The 18,749-nt window shown below is 47.0% G+C and overlaps 3 protein-coding genes across 7 annotated transcripts; 2 read left to right on the top strand and 1 right to left on the bottom strand.

The window, feature by feature from the left end:
- Positions 1 to 3,609: 3,609 nt before the first annotated feature.
- On the top strand, positions 3,610 to 7,368 carry LOC148379608 (transmembrane protein 106B-like). 3 transcript variants are annotated; one of them, XM_088364620.1, is made up of 9 exons: positions 3,610 to 3,706; positions 4,067 to 4,085; positions 4,231 to 4,428; positions 4,881 to 4,944; positions 5,243 to 5,402; positions 5,482 to 5,622; positions 5,717 to 5,766; positions 5,952 to 6,005; positions 6,087 to 7,368. In XM_088364620.1, exons 3-9 carry the CDS (start codon positions 4,239 to 4,241, stop codon positions 6,220 to 6,222), a joined length of 795 nt encoding a protein of 264 aa, XP_088220746.1. In that variant the 5' UTR covers positions 3,610 to 3,706; positions 4,067 to 4,085; positions 4,231 to 4,238; the 3' UTR covers positions 6,223 to 7,368. The 3 variants fall into 3 exon arrangements, with proteins under 3 accessions (XP_088220746.1, XP_088220747.1, XP_088220745.1); XM_088364621.1 differs by having other exon boundaries at positions 3,628 to 3,706; positions 4,031 to 4,085; XM_088364619.1 differs by lacking the exon at positions 4,067 to 4,085 and having other exon boundaries at positions 3,631 to 3,706.
- A 216-nt stretch (positions 7,369 to 7,584) lies between these two features.
- On the top strand, positions 7,585 to 10,300 carry LOC148379609 (ADP-ribosylation factor-like protein 4A). The gene is made up of 3 exons (XM_088364627.1): positions 7,585 to 7,816; positions 8,368 to 8,486; positions 8,568 to 10,300. The coding sequence occupies exon 3, from the start codon at positions 8,627 to 8,629 to the stop codon at positions 9,224 to 9,226; it is 600 nt and encodes a 199-aa protein (XP_088220753.1). The 5' UTR covers positions 7,585 to 7,816; positions 8,368 to 8,486; positions 8,568 to 8,626; the 3' UTR covers positions 9,227 to 10,300.
- A 1,610-nt stretch (positions 10,301 to 11,910) lies between these two features.
- On the bottom strand, positions 11,911 to 18,726 carry LOC148379610 (homeobox protein MOX-2-like). 3 transcript variants are annotated; one of them, XM_088364617.1, is made up of 4 exons: positions 17,981 to 18,726; positions 16,536 to 17,021; positions 14,802 to 14,977; positions 11,911 to 14,701 (listed from the first exon to the last, which is right to left on the bottom strand). In XM_088364617.1, the coding sequence occupies exons 2-4, from the start codon at positions 16,888 to 16,890 to the stop codon at positions 14,468 to 14,470; spliced, it is 765 nt and encodes a 254-aa protein (XP_088220743.1). In that variant the 5' UTR covers positions 16,891 to 17,021; positions 17,981 to 18,726; the 3' UTR covers positions 11,911 to 14,467. The 3 variants fall into 3 exon arrangements, with proteins under 3 accessions (XP_088220743.1, XP_088220742.1, XP_088220741.1); XM_088364616.1 differs by having other exon boundaries at positions 16,536 to 17,102; XM_088364615.1 differs by having other exon boundaries at positions 16,536 to 18,726.
- Positions 18,727 to 18,749: the final 23 nt, after the last annotated feature.

Below are 18,749 nucleotides of genomic sequence, written 5' to 3' on the forward strand. Positions count from 1 at the left end.
ATTGGTTGGGTGCAATCCACAACTGCTTACCAAGCTTTTGTATCATCGTGATCTTTTCATTGCCCCCCCCCCCCCCCCCCACCACTACACACACACACACACACACACACACACACACACACATGCACACTTTGGCTTAAGAATGAGGGGCCAACACAGTAGGGGCATGCTTTTAGAGAGTCCTATTTCTGCTTGGATTTAACTGGGTTATTACACTCAAGCACACAAAGCATTGGGGTCACAGTGTCAGAATATTTGGGCCCATTCTTACCTGCCAATAGCCACCATGCAAAAATGGTCCATCCCATCCCATCCCATCCCATCCGACTTGTGGTAGAGGCCATGGCAAATGCACCAGCCTTGTACGGAACTCTCAAAGGCTATTCTGGATGAATACGTTTCCATGTTCACGCACCAAAAATGTTTTCCTAATTTGGAATAGCGGCAAAGGACTTCACAATGAGCAAGCCTTGGATGCCGCCATCCCACACGCAACATTTGGCGTGCCTGCTCCGTTATACTGCAATGGAGAATCAAGACATAACTTGGCTTTTGCATGGGAACTCTAAACTGGCCATCCAGATGTCATCAAATGACATTTCTATCAGAGGGAAGGGTCTTTTCAATGCAAAGTGAGGGACATGAAGTGACCTGAAAGCCAACAGATGATGGGGAAATGAAGGAGACATTTCATGAAATGATTTTAGCGGGGAGGTTGGTGCTCACTCATCCGACTGTTGTACTTGCTTGATGTAGCAAACGTAGTGAGTGTCAGGAAGGGAACTTGCAGTGATGAACCACTGCACAGCAAAGCGCACGGAGCTGGCCGTTGCCTCGCCCTGCCGGCCCTGACCGATTTAGCAGTTAGCGCGGGAATGGCGAGCGCTTCGGTGTTTACTGACCCGAAACCACTGGATCGGTGCTACGACAACATGAAGCGGCGGCGGTGGCGGCGGCGGCGGCGGTGGCGGCGCTCATAGATTGCTTTGGCCATCTTCTGCGGAGCTGCCTGCCGCTGGTGTTTGCATTAGCAGCACCTTTGGCCTAGATAGATACAAAACACATCAAATATTGGAATTTCATCCCGCAATTTGCAAAGCACCCATTTTAGGCACCAAAAAAATCAAACACAAACTTCATCATGGCAAATTAATAATCATGTACAACGTAAGCCACAAGCGCATAGACTATAGATTTCTGCTCTGCTCCTGTCCTCTGTTTGACCTGTACAATTATGAGAGTCTATTGCACCAGTGCCGCCCGCAGCTGTCAAAAAAAAAAAAAAGAAAAAAACATGGCTGACCCATATTCTAGGAATATCACTCTTCAGTACAATCCCTGAATAAAAGATCTACAAGGGGAGGGGAGGGGAGTGGATGAATGGATGAATGGATGGACGGACGGACGGACGGACGGACGGGCGGGCGGACGGACGGACGGATGGACGGATGGACGGATGGAACTCAACTGGAGCAGCATAACTAAAGCCACGCTTCTTTTTTTTTTCTTTTCTTTTCTTTCAGAAATAAACCTAAATTCATTTTTGTACACATTGCTTTTAGAGGTTGCTACTGCTATCAACTCCATTCTTGTGTGATGTTGTCCAAGTAAGCTGCATGTTCAACTTCATGGAAGGAAGTTGTCCCAAGGAAGAAAAAGTAGGCCAGTTACTAGAAAACTGTCTGAATACGCTGTAATCCCGAGATGACGACGTACTGTGACACTGTGACATTGATATTATGCTTAGCGGATTTGCTTGAATACTTTGCCACTTGCAAAGCCTCATTTTCACGCAGCTGCCTCCCCAATAAAGTCTGGAAACTGAAGACAAGTCCGTTTGGATCAAAGGCATCCTATCTCAAGATGCAAGCGTTTGCATTTCAGCTTTGGGGGCGCAAACATGCGCAGCGGGCTTTTTTACGGCACGGGTTCACCAGGCAGGCAGGCGGGCAGGCGGGCAGCCAGGCAGCCAGGCAGCCAGGCAGGCAGCCAGGCAGCCAGGCAGGCAGGCAGGCAGGCAGCCAGGCAGCCAGGCAGCCAGGCAGGCAGCCAGGCAGCCAGGCAGCCAGGCAGGCAGCCAGGCAGGCAGTTGCCATGCCCAAGGGTGGCATGAAAAGCTCCAGATTGCGCACTCTACCAATTGGGTAAGTGCGCTGCGGAATCATTGAGCGAGCGGCAAGCGTGTGATTGGTGTTACGCAGAATGACAAGCAGAGGGAAACCTGGAGCTTCCTGTCTCTGGGAAGGAATAGCGCTCTACAGCTCTCATTGGCAGAGCCTCAAAGATCCTAGGGGGTCGAGGGGAGTGCAGAGTGGGGGTTTGCTTGCTGGGGGATGGGATGGGAAAGGAAAACGGGGTTAGAATCATGGCACGGGGAAAAACAAGCAACATCAACTTTGTGATCTCATCACTTCTCAACTACAAATGAGGTCAAATGGCTTTCATGTGAAAAACTGTTCTCTGAGCCAAAGAAAACAAACTAGATTCGACTCGTAATACTGACATACATGGAATCAATTGTTCACGTTCATCAAAACGATTGTGGGTGCAATGGAAATTGCAAGCCCTCCATTTCAATGATGCCAAGTGATCGGAAAGCAAACGACGTAGCCTATACGATTCAAACGTGTTCCATCGAAAAGATCAATCCAACAATGGTCGCAGAGGCTATACGCGCACCACATTGCTGTGTTCATTTATGCTTCGCCTTCAGCACTGCAAATATTCACATCCTTCTCATGATGCACTTTGCCATTGCTGTACGATCCACAGCTTGCCACACGCATCTTTCTTTCCTAGTAGTATCAACAAACACACTATTAATACAACTGGCCCGAGGCTGTGCTGTGCGGCGCAGCGCGGCGTGGCAAGGCAAGGCAAGGCAGGGCAAGGCAAGACAAGGCAAGGCAAGGCAAGATGCTTGCTGCACTGGCTCTCTTGTTCCTAGCAACGCCGCACAGCAAGAATACAGCTTCGGAGAACTCCTGATTAACCCCGACACTCAGTCTGACACAATCACTGCCTACTCCACCAGTCAATGAAAATGACAGCAATTTGATCTTGAGGACCAGTCACAAATAACGCTTGCTGATTTGTGCTGATCAAAGCACGGCTTCTTGGAATAAAAATATCCACCCAAGGTCAATTTGGCTCTGTTGGTGTGTGTGTGTGCGTGTGTGCGTGTGTGTGTGTGCGCGCGCATGCGTGCGTGCTTGGAGGGGCCATTAGGTTTTAGAAGTCAAACACACATTTAAAACAACAGTTGGCCAAAGGTTCATCAATAAATACAGTAGGTCAAATATAGCATCAGCAGGACCAGAGGTGTCAAAAGGATTGACCTTCATGACTCAAGTAGAAGTACATTAGGATTGAAAGAGAATGAAGTACATTAGGATGGAAAAAGAATGCCATCGAGAGAGAGAGAGGGGAAGAAGCAGCAAATGATTGAACGGATGTGATTGCACAAGTGTGCACACCCCCTCATAATTGGGATGTGGCTATCTATATACATACAGTATGTTCTGTCTGAATAAACCATTTGCAAGTCAACGCTCCACGTCACTAGATGGCAGTAATGAAGACGGGTCGTCCTCCTTGCGCACGCACGCACGCACGCACGCGCACGCACGCCCGCGCATGCGCACGGCGGCTGTTTCGTGCTTCGTAAACAAATCACAAAGCTACTCGAGGCTTCTGACGCATCGAGGTACTTTTCTCCATCTGACTTTCCAATTTTTCTCACGATTGTAGATTTGTATCACAGCCATTCATAGTCTCGTTTGTTGTTTATGATGTTAGCTGACATCGTTATGTAAAACTGTGGCCAACCATAGAAGCGAGCTCCTGCCATTGATGGCTCGGATATACATACGGCAGGCAGTATTTTCATCTTAAGCTACCTACCTAGCTAGCATCCGGCCATCAAGAAGCCCGCCCGAGCGAGCGTCACCATCCTCGCTCATACCAACAGTACAGAATGCACATTTCAGACAGTTATCATTCGTGTCTGACAATTGATTTTTGCATTTAGCGTTCATTAACAAAGGCTTTGTTCCGTTTCCACTAGTCCAGTCAAACACGATCAGGTAAGAGAACCTCTTTTCGTCCGTTTTTAACGGTTGCATAGCATATGCCTTCACCTCGGATATACGGTCGAGGTCAAAGGTAGATGTTGATCAAAGTACACCATTTCCATTCTGTCCATATTGCATATGACGTTCACGTTTGCAGGTGCAACCATGGGGAAGTGGTTTTCCCATCTACTGAAACCGACTATGTATCACGAGGATGGCCTCACCTCTCGCCTCGAAGATAGTCCAACAGAAGATGGCAAGGGTGGGGATGTTTCCCAGTTTCCATATGTGGAGTTTACAGGACGAGACAGCGTGACTTGTCCTACATGTCAGGGCACTGGAAGGATCCCGAGAGGTAACTCTTGCTCGTTCAGTGGAAAGAAAGCCGAAGTTAGTTGTTGCGCTTGGCGTTCCCACCCAATAAATAAACGTATCCTTGGCGGAGGAACAAATTGCACACAGCACACCGTGGGATTGCATTTCCAACATTGGCCATTTTGCTTCTTCAGCAGGTGCAAAACATATACGCAATCATCCTGCCTGATGACATCACCACAGTGCGCCCCGCCCCGCCCCATATTATGAATGAGAGCACAATCCCCCCGCCCCCAATCAAGTCACCGTTCGTCTTAAATTCGTGCCGCTGTAAAATTCGACAACTAAGAAATTGCATTTAGCAGGAGGAAAATCCAAGCAAGCCGTGTTCATTTTTCTTGACTTATTCATTTGCAGCAATCAAGCTTCAAATGTCACAACGGTGGAAAAAATACACCAAATTGTCATTGCTCCTTCTTCTTCTTTCCACAGGCCAGGAAAATCAACTTGTGGCATTAATTCCATACAGCGACCAAAGACTTCGCCCTCGCAGGACGTATGTATAGTTTGTGTGCACAGCACACAGCAAGAAGGTTTCATTTGCATGTTATTGAATAGGACAAGCAATTTGAAAGCTCACCTAGAAGAACTTGATACTTGCATTTACTTGGTCTGGGTTGAGAGCACAAGCTCAGGGATTGCACAGCTCTAGTGTACGGGATCACATTCGAGCTCCCTTCTTTCTCATGACATGGAAAACGAGTTCCGTGCGTGCGTACGTGCGTGCGTGCCAGTCAATGATACCTTATTAGCCTTCGTTGGAGCCTCATCAAGTTGTCTTGTGTCTTCTACAGGAAGTTGTATGTCACAGCGTCCGTTGTTGTCTGCCTGCTGCTATCCAGCCTGGCTGTCTTTTTCCTCTTCCCCCGATCCATCGACGTGGCCTACGTCGGGGTCAAGTCGGTTTACGTTGGCTACGACAAAGAGAAGCACAGCGTCTATCTGAACATCACGGTAAGGAAGCAAGCAAGCCAGCTTGAGACGGACGGACGGACGGACGGCTTTGTTGACCAGTTGCATACCTCTTCTGTAGAACACTTTGAACATCACCAACAACAACTACTACTCCGTGGAGGTGGCCAACATCACAGCTCAGGTGGAGTTTGTCAACACAGTGATTGGGAAATCTCGTATCATTAACACCACTGCCATCGGCCCTCTCGACATGAAGCAGGTAGATGACAAACGTAGTGAAAAGTCACAAATTGGACTCCTCTTTCTTTGGGAATCCAACACATCTGACTCTTCTTTCTTTCTTTTCTTGTCAGATTGACTATGTGGTCCCCACTGTCATTGCAGACGAGATGAGCTACATGTAGTAAGTGTTGACGTGCATACTTACAGTATTATTGTCATGCTTGACGCTCATTTGGATCCAATAGAATCCCAGACGTAAGCTCCACCAGGGGGCGCACATTTCCCCCCCTTGTTCCTTCGAAAAATCCACCACCAGCAGCAGCACAAGATTTGTCCCTAACGTGACTGTTTTGTTGAACTTTACAGTGACTACTGTACTCTGCAGTCTATCAAGGTTCACAACATAGTCTTCATGATGCAGTAAGTGGTCTTGAATTCCACAATTGGTGTTTGTATACGTGTGTCTCCATGGTTGTCACCCACCCCGCGCTCGCTCTCCAGAGTGACGGTCACCACCACATACTTCAGCCACGCCGAGCAAGTGTCACAGGAGATGTACCAGTATGTCGACTGTGGGGGGAACACCACTTCCAACAGCGGAATGACCAAGCCGTTTAGCATCCCGCATCCCGAGTAACAAGCCGCCACCGCCGCCGCCGCCACTTGAAGCATATGTATCTCTTGGCCACTTTTCTTCCTCACCCTCACATCACACTTTTTCAACTAAAGAGACTCTTCTTGTCAAAAGGTGAACAATGTCTCTTGTGAAGAAATTCATTACGACTTTGAATGATAGCGGCGTATTGCCCCGCGATCCATCCACTCTTGCCAGCTCACGTTTTTCGCCACAGAAAATGGACGGATGGATGGATGGATGGATGGATGGATGGATGGATGGATGGATGGATGGATGGATGGATGGATGGATGGATGGATGGATGGATGGATGCACGGACGGACGGACGGATGGATGGATGGATGGATGCACGGACGGACGGACGACCAGCTTTACCTGCTGAGCTGGACATGAAGGAGAAAACGAGAGCCTGATGAAGCTTAGATGTATCGTAACACTCATGCACTTTGACTAGATTGCACTCTGTGTCAAGATCATTTCTTCAGAACACTCAAACTTTTGTTGGATGGTTACAGAAGCGTTACATTCTGAAGAAAGTAATAATAATAATAAGATGATAACGATAATGTTTATTTAACGGCACTTTCATCACTGGACATTGTACACGATTTCAGTATATCCTGTATATCTACATTTTGAACCTTCTCAATCATGTTTGGTTACCGTGGTCGTTTTGCGGTGGCTTTATTCTTCACAAAGATTTCACGAGTGCATTTTGGGGATAACTGCGTTAAATCATTTCACTATTTCAGCCCAGTGTAAATCGTCTTCTGACCTACTTTATTGTAAAGATGATTTTTTTGGGGGGGGCTAAAGAACGCAATGTAACCACTGATGCATCACCAGCGCATCTTATTCATTCAAATCATTTCATATTGTATTTTTGGTCATACATTTGTAATCATTTACTTTGTACACTAGAAACAGCAGTCCTAATAACACTTGAGATTTTCATTGCTAAACATTTGATGCATAGAGCATGTACACAGATTTATTTCAAGAGCATTTTTTAATCCTAACCTTTCAGTTGTTAAATAAATGACGTTACACAAAGCTAGTTTGGATGTTTACTTGTTTTGTGATTGTGTTGTAAGTGATTGTGTTATTGTATGCATAGAATTGAAGTTCAATAAACAGATTCAAATATTTTCTTGTTGATCATTGATGTGAGGCATTTTTGGTGAACTTAAAAAAAAAAGCAACGTGGAGGAGAGTGTAGACTACTGTTACGACTTTTAGTTTGAAACTCTTGACCGGAAACCGCGATAGTTATTCGATTCTTGACGTTTCCGCTTTAAAGGTATTTTAGTTTGAAGATCTTGACCGGAAACTGACACATTTATTCGGTCAGCTTTAAAGCCCTTTTAGTTTGAAGATCTTGATCGGAAACTGTCATATGTATTCATTTGGACGACGTCTCCGCGGAACGTAGGGAGGCTTCTTTCCTCCGGAGAGCGAGCTATCCAACCATCCATCCATCCATCCATCCATCTATCTATCATCCATCTAGCTATCCATCAGAGCGTAGATGCGTGGAGAGGGAATTACACAGGAGTACCGAGCGTCAGCGACTAACTAAGAATGGCCTAATAATGTAAGTTTTTCTCCAAAATTTGAAAAGCCTTGTATTGTACCTGCCGTCAAAATACCATTATTAATTAGGGGACCTTTAAAAAAATGTTCTCCATCTTATTTGCAGCCTTGTTTATGAGTTGTGACGTAGCCTAGTGGAGATTTTGACATGGTTTTATTGATCAACTTTTACTACCAACTTGTGGGGAAAAGAGGCGAGAAAATCACACCCTTTCCTTGCCTCAAACTCTTTAAGTCACATTCAATATTTCAGGCCTAAATATGTGGCGGTAGATTGGGGTCAAAGGTTTTGTACTTTAAAAAACAACTTGAAACTGAAAATAAACGTATTTTCGAGATTTTTTTTTCAGTTGCATGTTTTAAATTTTCAGACTCACACCTTTCTTTCCGAGTTCAACTCTTGTTTTTTCAGGTTGCAGTCTTTTTTTCGAGTTTCCCCTTTTGACCGGAAACTGGCGTCACCTTATGTGAAAGTTACTCTGCATTCGCTGATCTCCCAAGGTTTTAGGGACAGATCTAAAGCCTTTGTTTTTCGTTTCCCCCTCGAAAAAGAACTGAGCGTATCAAATGCGCAAATGGGCTGCTATCCACCCTGCTGCCGTATTCCTCATTCATTCATCTCCGCGAGGGAGGACGCGTCGTCCGAAAGGAAATGCAGATCCACACCTGTGGTGGGTTTAGTCTTTGTGTAAATCACCAAGGTGCTAGTAGGTGTTTGTATGCTTTGACTCATTATGCCCCCCCCCCCACAGGCTGCTGCAGAATAAAAGCAGGCTCCTGAATACTAAGTGACCCCGCTCGAGCTACCAAGATGGGGAACGGCTTATCAGAATTCCCCTGCCTCTTGCCCTTCCAGCCTCTACACATTGTCATTCTGGGATTGGATTGCGCCGGCAAGACCACGGTGCTCTATCGGCTGCGATTCGACGAGTTTGTCAACACCGTCCCGACCAAGGGTTTCAACACCGAGAAGATCAAAGCGTCGCTCGGGGATAGCCGGCGGACAGCGTCCTTTCACTTCTGGGACGTAGGAGGTCAAGAGAAGCTTCGACCTCTGTGGCGTTCCTACACCCGCTGCGCCGACGGCATGGTGTTTGTGGTGGACTCTGTGGACGCCGAGCGCATGGAGGAGGCCAAGACGGAACTGCACAAGATCACCCGGCTGGCAGAGAACCAAGGCGTGCCTGTGCTGGTTGTGGCCAATAAGCAGGACTTGAGGAACTCACTGACCATGACGGAGATGGAGAAGATGTTGGCTCTGGGCGAGCTTAGCGCCGCCACGCCCTGGCACCTGCAGCCGGCTTGCGCCATCATCGGCGAGGGCCTGCCCGAAGGCCTCGCCAAACTGCACGCCATGATCGCAAAGAGGCGCAAGTTGCTGCGACAACAGAAGAAGAAGAGGAAGAGATGATGTGGCAAATACGCCACAACTAGCAGGAGCTGCGTTACTCCAAGGATCTTTTTCCCACCATCCTGGGATGTTTGTTCAGGTCACTTTGCATTAGAGGACAATCGGATCCATTCTGCCCTATGGACATTGAATGCTACCAAAAAGTGGGGACAATCAAACTTCCTGTTGCAAAAAAAAAATAATCAAAGACTGCAGAGTTCACTGCCAACCTTACGCTGCCAAAACAATCAACTGCTATACATAGTTTGGCTCGACCAAAGCTTGCTTGCTTACTTGGAGGAAACAGATTAGGGGCACAATCAAATGTTCTACATTCTGGGAGCAAGGATGTTCACATTGTCACACAAAGACTGTGTGTGGCTGTGTGCCTTTTCCATGATGAAGACAGGACAGGGCGCAATAAGAAGCTCCAAATAGGATGTTTTACCGAGAACAGGATCTTCAACATTGTCTTCTTTGGCACAAACGCACATTGGTGTTGTGCTTCTGACAAGGAGAAAAGAGAGAGAGAGAGAGAGAGAGAAAGCGAGCGAGAGCCCTATTACTGGTGTACTAGTCAAATCAAAAGGCTACTATATCTGTTAGGAAAGGATTCACACTGGCCTTTCCTATCTTGCAGAGTTAACATCACTGTTACTTCATTAGCGTGGTAAATTGTTAGCTTTTTTTTTTTTTGCGCACCTTAGCTCTGAAAACTTGCTAAGACTGAAGTTAAAGCAATCGTGACTTTTGTCAGGATGAATTACTGTTCCACATACGTACATACTATATGTGTTTGATATATCATGAATTGCTGAGTGTCACTGTGACACCTTAAATGGGATTGTTATCATGATTGACTGGCAGACGCCGCCGTCCGTCTACGGCATTCGCATGCATCCCTTGGTCAGTCAGCTCGTCGAGCATCCGTCCTCGCCTCCATTTGAAAATTCATCATGTGCACTTTAAATGGTCCCATTCATGGCCTGAAAAGGGACTCGAACAGAATGCTTCTGAAACCAATAGTGTTGCCTCAAAAGGGCATCTGATCATATTGATGTGCGTTTGGAATAAAGCAAATGGAGATGAACGACGCAGCTGCTTCCTTTATGCTGAAGGCTATCTGGATAATCCAAGTTTAGAGTCAGTCCCAAACTGATGACCCGAAGCGGTATTACGTTTGCAATATGGAAATGGCCAAATTGTCGGATGGCGCCGCTCGATCTCTTCCAAGCAGCCTTTCAAAAGTTGCCAAGTGTTGCTTTTGCACATTGTACCGATTTGATCGACTCCAATGTTGATTGATACGGCGCCACGGCAGAACAAAGGAATTGGATTTTCACGGCGAATGCGTTCTGTTTAGGAGCCCTCAGCTCACACGCTTTGGCGGACGCTACTAAAAATAACTGAGGCCGCCATCTGGCCAACCAGGTTGGATCAGATGCAGAATTTGGAGGAGCACAAAATCCTTATTGTTTCAAAAGAACTCAAGTGCTGAAATGTCTCTCTTTGGTGACAAGTCCTTTGATGGCTCACTGTCTTCTAGGCTGAAACCAGCGGACCAAGGAATTACGCCAAAGTATTAGAGGAGTGTGTCTTCAGCACAAGGGTTAAACATTGGCAAGTTTGCACAAGCTGGCTGATGTCGGCGTGTGAGCCGGCCGGCGGGCCAGCCAGCCCGCCGGCCGGCCAGCCAGCCGGCCGGCCAGCCAGCCAGCCAGCTCCCCCCTCAGCGCGAGATTGCGAAGGGTGTGAACAGTGTGCTTGTCACAGCGGAGGACAGGCAGGATGTGCTGATAAGGGAAGAGGAACCACTCCCTGCCTGCCTGCCTGCCTGCCTGCCTGCCTGCCTGCCTGCCTGCCTGCCTGCCTGAGCGGGTTTCCTGAGAAGAGCCTGGCAGTCTGCCACCCACCCCACAGTAGTGGCAAGAATGACGCTGGTCCACCTCAAAAGCAAGTTGGACTCAAGAATTGTACATTGATTTGTTCCTTCCTTGCTTGCTCCCCACACCGTTGAACTTCCCGAATGACCTCAGTGTGAGAAGAACAATAGCTGTCTGGGCAGGGTTGCGTTTCCTCTGACACAAGAAGATTTGCTTAGCTGGTGAAAGAGAAACTCCCACCATGGCAAATGTCACGGATCGGATGGAACATGGAGCAGGGCGACCAAGTGCAGCTTGGACCAGGGTTATTGAGGGAAAAGGGAAGTGGAAGGAGGCATGGAGGGAAACAGACGAGAACTGGCAAACTAATAACATGAGAGACTGACCGACAGGGATGGCAAACAGAAACAGACTCGAAACAGACAGGAACCACAAGGACAGCAAACGGGACGACATCGACCATCCGACAGGGAGCGAGGGGACGCCAGGCAGACAGGACTTCTATACACGACAGGTAACGAGAGAGAGAGAGGCAGGTGGGAATAATCACACTCATCATGGGCACACAGGAGGGGAGGGGAGGGGAGGGGAGGGGAGGGGAGGGGAGGGGAGGGGAGGGGAGGGGAGGGGAGGGGAGGGGAGGGGAGGGGAGGGGAGGGCACACAGACACACGAACAGAACTATGACACGATCGGGGACGAGTCCTGACAGCAAATGGACTTGCTTTGCCTAAAAGACACAATGGATTTGTGCAGTTGCAGAGAAGTTGGCTGCATGTGGAAGGAATTCTGATGCCGAGTGTGCACGCTGAAGTTTTGTTTCTTCTTCTTCTTCTTCTTTTCCCCCTGCTCTGGTGATGGGTAAAGGAGAGAGCGAGATGCCTCTCCTTTTTAGCTTTTGCTCAGCAGGTGCAAGAGCGCTTGTGTTTCACACCCTCCTTTTTTCCCTGCCTCCTTTCTACACTCCATAGCAACAGTGCCCCTGGAGAGGCACAATGTAGGTCACATTTGTGTACATGCTTCACGCGTGCTCTCCAGCAGCTAGATTTCCTGCTTTTTGGCATCTTCATATGTTATCATGAACACAGTAATGTAAACTTTCTATTGGGCTCACCTAAATAGCTCGTCCAGCAGCATGACTGTGCTGCACCGTTGAAGATGAAAAGCCAAGCAAGCGCCACCTGCTGTCCAGCATATAACCTTAGCCATCACCACCAGCTACGTACATGACCGCATGCAGATGCAGACCCACTCCAAAAGAAATGTCTAAAAAAAAGCCAAGACACAAATACATAAATGTTGTTTTGGCAGATGTGGCAGCTTTTCCCATTTCCATGCCATCTCACTCAGTTCTTCTTCTTGTTTCTGGCCACTTCTGCTGGTAAATCCTTGTTGGAGCGCTGGAGCCACTTGTAATGCACCTCACGTTATCTTTCTTTTGAAGCTCCCTGGAAAGCGGTCTGTCCTTCCTTCCTTCCTTCCTTCCTTCCTTCCTTCCTTCCTTCCTTCCTTCCTTCCTTCCTTCCTTCCTTCCTTCCTTCCTCCCTTCCTTCCCCTCATCCAACTCTTACAATCTTCCCAATACATATACTAGAGACATAGGTGCAATTTTTGGATCATGTTGAATCACATGTATTGAAATCTCTCTCAGATGGTCTGCATGTGATGAAAAAGGCCTTTTCTCGATACTACGTATGAGGGAGGGCTGGCTGGCTCTTTTGACTGATACTTTCTGGATTCATGTCAGGGTTACACAAAATCATGTGTGCACAAGTCCTACGCCAGGTTGCCGGAGGGTCAAAGTACAGACTGCAGGGATCAAGCCATACTCGAAAAGTTCAAGCAAAGCAGCTTTCAAACAGAAGCTTTTTCTTTCTGCCAGCACTTTAGCCAGGGAGAAGGTGGCTTGCTATGGCTGAATGCTTGGCTTGGCTTTGCACTCACTCACTGCCTCACTCACTGCCTCACTCACTGCCTCACTCACTGCCTCACTCACTGCCTCACTCACTGCCTCACTCACTGCCTCACTCACTGCCTCACTCACTCACTCACACCATTTGCTCTTACTCCAAATTGAATGGGAAAAGTGGAGCAGCGTATGAGGGAGGGGGCATACACGGGCCAAAGCGTCATACTGGATTTGAGAACAAGCAACTAAGTTTGTAACCAGACAGAGATCATGGAGAAAAGAAAGAAAGAAAAAAGGATTCATTGCAAAGAACGAAAGCACTTGGCAATTGAAGTCATCATTTGCCAAGCAGTGTGCTATTTAGTAGACTTTACTGCCCTCTAGCGGTATCAAATGATACTAGCGGATCTTGCCCCAGAGGACCTCGGAAAAAGGTTCCTTTCCATCTTCAGTATATGAAAACGAGTTGCGTACTGAACATGAAAACATATAGCCTATTTAAATGTAAAGCCATAAGAACGAACCGAAGGCTTGCTATTTCTCACGCTGGCTCGGTCTTTTCCAGCGGGGCTTTGGCCCAAGAGAGCGAGAGAGCGAGCGAGCGCCATATAACAAACAAGACGCAACTTGGGCAGCATACGTATTTGAAAAAGGGTGTCTTTGAGACGCCACTCTGCAACTTTGACTTTTGCAAATACGAGTCGAATGCTTCTTCACTTTGCATGAGCACCGGTCGGTGCGCCATTGTAAATCATTTTCAATGGTTTCTTTCGGAAAGCAAAACAAGGCCTGCGGGCAAATGTGGAAAAGTCTTGAGCTGGCCCAGTTGATCTTGGCACCGTGTGCTGCCATGACAGCATACCCCGTCCTGCTCCAGAGAAATTGCTCCAATTTGGGTCAAAGTTCATCCAGGATCGGATCGGATCGGATCAGAAGCCACGCATTCCAAAACGCCGGGATTCTGACCGCTTTTGTGTTTTCCACGCACCCCGTCCGAGGACAAAAGAGGAGATCCGTGGGCTCTGCTCTCTCCGCCCGGGCGTCTTGTCTGACTGTTTCTCGTCATGCTGGTCTGTTTGTTGATACGGGTCCCTGCTTTTGGTTTCGCTATTGTTACAAAAAAGGATTTGTCCTCATTCGAGTCGTGGCTGTGCTGGAGCATATCCCAGCTGACTTTGGACCCAGTTGGTAAAATCATTCTTGGGGGGGAAAAAAAAAAATGGATCTTCCATTGTTTATGTCCGCAGCAAAGTAGGGGAAGGGAAAAAAAAAAAAAAAAAATGAACAACTCCAGCTGGATCAGCCAAGGCTCACCGCAACACAGAACAAAAGAGAAACAAATATCTGATGAACGCAGCCAGCAATATCAAAAAATAGAACAAATAAAGAGTACGTAGTAAAGAATACGGCTCAGCTCTAAGTATTTGTCAGCTTGCTGGGCGTCAGTGAGTGAGTGAGTGAGCAAACAAGGTCATAGGGAAGGATGTTCTGAGCTCGGGTCGCTGTCTGGGCTGTCTTCTTGGTCATCACTCGGGGTTTTGGGTGAGCTTGCCGAGCGTGGCAGTCCTTCCATACTGCACATCTCCGAGGGCAACAATACGCCTTTTTGGACATTTTGCAGTTCTCTCTCCAGCGCTTGCGCCCCCTGTTGACCACTTTGAAGGCGTTTCCACTTCATCCTCCTGTTCTGAAACCACACCTTCACCTGTCACCAAAAGAAACCATCACTGAATTGCACCAAAATGGATTGGAATGCGTTTCCTAACTCCTGTATGGAGTAAGTAAATCAACGGGTAGCAGCGTACTTGTCGTTCCGTCAGGTCCAGGTTGACGGCTATTTCGTAGCGTCTCAGTCTGCTCAAATAGTTGCGGTGCGCAAACTCGGACTCCAGTTCCCAAATCTGGTCTTTGGTGAATGCTGTGCGTTCCTTTCTGGCCTTGTTGATGCTGTCTGACTTATAGCCCCCGTCGTCTTGGGACTCTGAAATGAAAAGCAGAACATTTGCCAGTCAGTCACTCCCAAAAAGTGAGTGAGTGAGTGAGTGAGTGAGTGAGTGAGTGAGTGAGTGAGTGAGTGAGTGAGTGAGTGAGTGAGTGAGTGAGTGAGTGAGTGAGTGAGTGAGTGAGTGAGTGAGTGAGTGAGTGAGTGAGTGAGTGAGTGAGTGAGTGAGTGAGTGAGTGAGTGAGTGAGTGAGTGAGTGAGTGAGTGAGTGAGTGAGTGAGTGAGTGAGTGAGACAGTGAGACAGTGAGTGAGGCAGTGAGTGAGGCAGTGTGTGAGGCAGTGAGTGAGGCAGTGAGTGAGTGAGTGAGTGAGTGGAGTAAAAAGGGGCTGCACTTCTACTAAGAAAACACAGGAAGCCTCGATCTTTGCCTTTTCAACTAGATGTACGTACTACATATACTAGTTACGATTAGAACGTTCTTTATTAGCATTTGATGATTGTTGAGAAGAGAACAATGGATATACTATTTACGCTTACTTCTCGCCCCTCAAAACGACGTCAATTGTTTGCATTAGGTTTTGTTTACAAAGTCACAGTAGCTGAGAAAGAACGTAGCAAAAGAGGAACAATAATAGATCATCGAAAGAACAATATGCAAAATGACTTGATTGAAAGTGGTCATACAGCAGTAGGGCTGTTCTAAGATATGGTGAGGCTCATTATTTGCAATAACCAAAATGTCAGTAACATCAGGGTTGGCGTTTACATTTTCAATGCCCCGTTTCCTAAAATGCCATGGTGTGTTTAGACCAATATTAAGGGGGGAGAACTTTTGCTTCGTCGCCAAAGAAGTTGGAGCTCAAAAAGTGAATGTGGTTTTGGCCTCTTTGCTTCCCCCCCCCCCCCCGAACTTCAGCGTCTCGGGAATCCGAAAATTCTCCACATGTCATGAGCCCCGAAACCGCTTGTCAGTGTTGCTAAACGATTTAAAGACGATGTTTTGAAGTCTTCCTCCATTTTTGACGAAATGCTTTCGACAAGCCTTTTCTACAAGCCTTTATAAACATTTTTGGTTTTACGCCACTGGTGCCAGCACTTGCTTTTCTTAACTGACGGAGTGACTGTTTGGAATTCGTACTGTAGGGATACAGAGACAGCCTTAGGATGCCGGCCGGGGTCATGACCCCTTTATTTTGTCTACGAAAGGCGCCAAGTTCTGGCTTTAAAAAAAAAAAACATTCCGTGGAAGACTTTGTGTCTGGAAATATGTGTTTGCAATGAGTAGTAACTTCATTTGGAGATCACACAGCAGCATGAAATGACTTGGGCTTAAATTGAACTTGACGACACAAAAAGAGCCGCTTTGCAAATGTTGATGAACAATTGGTCAACTTTGTTTTTCTTTCTATACTACTTGCAAAAAGAAGCCACCACACACCAATTCTTTTCATGTCACGCACAAGTGTCCCTGGGTAACAAACTTTTGTGAGGGGGAATATCTTCAAATGAATCCTCCTCTCGTAAAAAAGATACTAAGCGGCAGAGCTAAACAGCATCTCTTACTGTGAACAAAACACAAATAACTTTGGGCTTACCTTTGGGAGTCATCCTGTCCGATGACAGATTCTTCTGGCTGTACGCCCCACGGGACGTTCCCGTCGGCTCCCCGCCGGATATATTGAAATCCCCGGAGCGCAATTCCAAAGCGCTCTTCTCAAGTGGCGGCAAAGCGTTGCCGTTCTGAGGAGAGCGAATCCGCCCAGAGTCATTTTCTTCCGGCTGTTGGGCAAGGTGAGCCGTATCGTGAAGCAGCTCATCGTCCTCTCCTTCTTGGTGAGGTGAGAGCAGCTTATTGTGCCCCTCGTGGAGAGGCAACCGCTTCATGGCTGGACGCGTGCCCGGAGCCTCTGTGTGAGGGCTGCGTAAACAACCCAAAAGAGAACCATCCATGGTGGGAGCACGCCACCAAACCCTCACTCCAGCCTGCTGGAGGAAACCAGCCGCTCTCCACAGATGTTCCAATGAAGAACCTGGGGATGGGGGCTGCCTACGATGATCTTCAAATTCCACACAGAAGCCAGCTTGAAAAACGAAATAAGTCAGCAGAAGTAAAGAGGCACATGAGAGCGCCAAAGGCCAAGAGTACTTCAGCAAAACTTGTGCTGGAAAGAAGAGGGAGAGGGGGATGATGATGACGAGAGGAGGAGGAGGAGGCAGAGGAGAATATTGCATACAAGTTGTAACCTGAGATGGAGGCTGGTTTATTGCCTCACTGTGACTGACCATATATTTAACAATACGCAATAAATCCCAACCATGCTCGCCGCTCACAATATAATTCGAGTTCACCGTGCAGGAGGTGAGCTATAATTATATTGTCATATTGTTTGATTTGGTTATATTATTTGATGCTTTCTAAAACTAGATTGTACGGTAAGCACAAGCAAGAGGGCAAACGAAATGTATTGATGCTAAATAAATGAATAAATAAATAAAATCAAACAAAAAAATGAAGGGCCAACAGGGACTAACACAGTGGCGCGTATGTTTTGGTGCGGTCACTTTAAATGCAAATGAGACACTTGACAGCCCGCTTCCTCCGGGGCGCAAGGTGTGCGCCGTCTCCCTTTCCGGTTGGACATATTTGTAGTTTTTCGGGGTTTTTTTTTTTAGTGCAGGAGGCGTTTACTTGCGCCACCAACTTTTGGATGGATTCAAACATGTCAACAGCAGAAGACTTGTCCATCCAACCATACATAACACGTAACAAACTAAATCCCCTCGAATGTTGATGAACACAAGCACAACAGTCAAGTCAAGCAGTAAGCTAACGTTAGCGATAAGCTAACGGATGCATTTATCACATTGTGTCCTCCAAGAATAAAACCTTCGATGCAATTCATCGGATACAGCCACTCAAAATACATCCACAAGAAGTGAAAACATGGAGAGCACAGCGCTTAAATCAGCAGAAAGACTCATGCTAATGCTATGTAAACGAGGGCATCATAGACACACAATATGAAGATCATATGCTTACCGCCCGCTTTACTGTGTCCGCCGTTTCAGGCAAGCAGGACCTGAACAATTCAATCAACCAGGCACGTCTTTGAGGTGCTGATGCTGAGTTGCGTGCATAATTGCATCCAACAACGGAACATTTCTCCACTTCTGCATCCTTGAGTTGTTTGGACAACAAAATTGTCTCCGAGTCAAAAAGATGGCGGATTTGGCCGCACCCATTATCTTGTTTAGTAGTGCCGCTGCCCCAATGACCGTGACGTCATAGATCATAATAAGTCACGGATAACACAAGGTGACAGGTGAAATTACTTATTAGAATTACGGATCAAACTGAACGGCGTAAAAAGTATACCCCAGAAGACGACAACGTCATCTCTACAACCTCGGGAGGGATACATTCCATTTTTCTACCGTGACTCCAAGTGCACAATAAAATGTATTTAAATGCTAGAAAGTGAATTTTCTTTCCATGATATGTCTGCTTGCGCAAGAGACGGGGCTATGCTAAACTCCTGTTATCCTATTCCATTTTCTTGTCAAATCTAAAAACAGCTATCTCTTTCCCAGCTTCTTTGTTCGGCGTACTCGCCAATGTATCACTAACCAATCAACGGTCTCCTTTTTGAGCAGAGTCGCAAAAGTAACCAATCAAAACCAAGAAACGGGTTACCCACAAGGCAATACGCAGTATTTTTCCAGCCTCCAAATACAGTCACATATGAACACAACCGCAACCACTGTGAACTTTGTCGTCTCCGTCTTAGTATTGATAATACTACCAACAG

Source organism: Syngnathus floridae, chromosome 21 (genome assembly GCF_059516105.1).
Source record: "Syngnathus floridae isolate MCC-2025c chromosome 21, RoL_Sflo_1.0, whole genome shotgun sequence".
In the NCBI taxonomy this organism is placed as follows: domain Eukaryota; kingdom Metazoa; phylum Chordata; class Actinopteri; order Syngnathiformes; family Syngnathidae; genus Syngnathus; species Syngnathus floridae.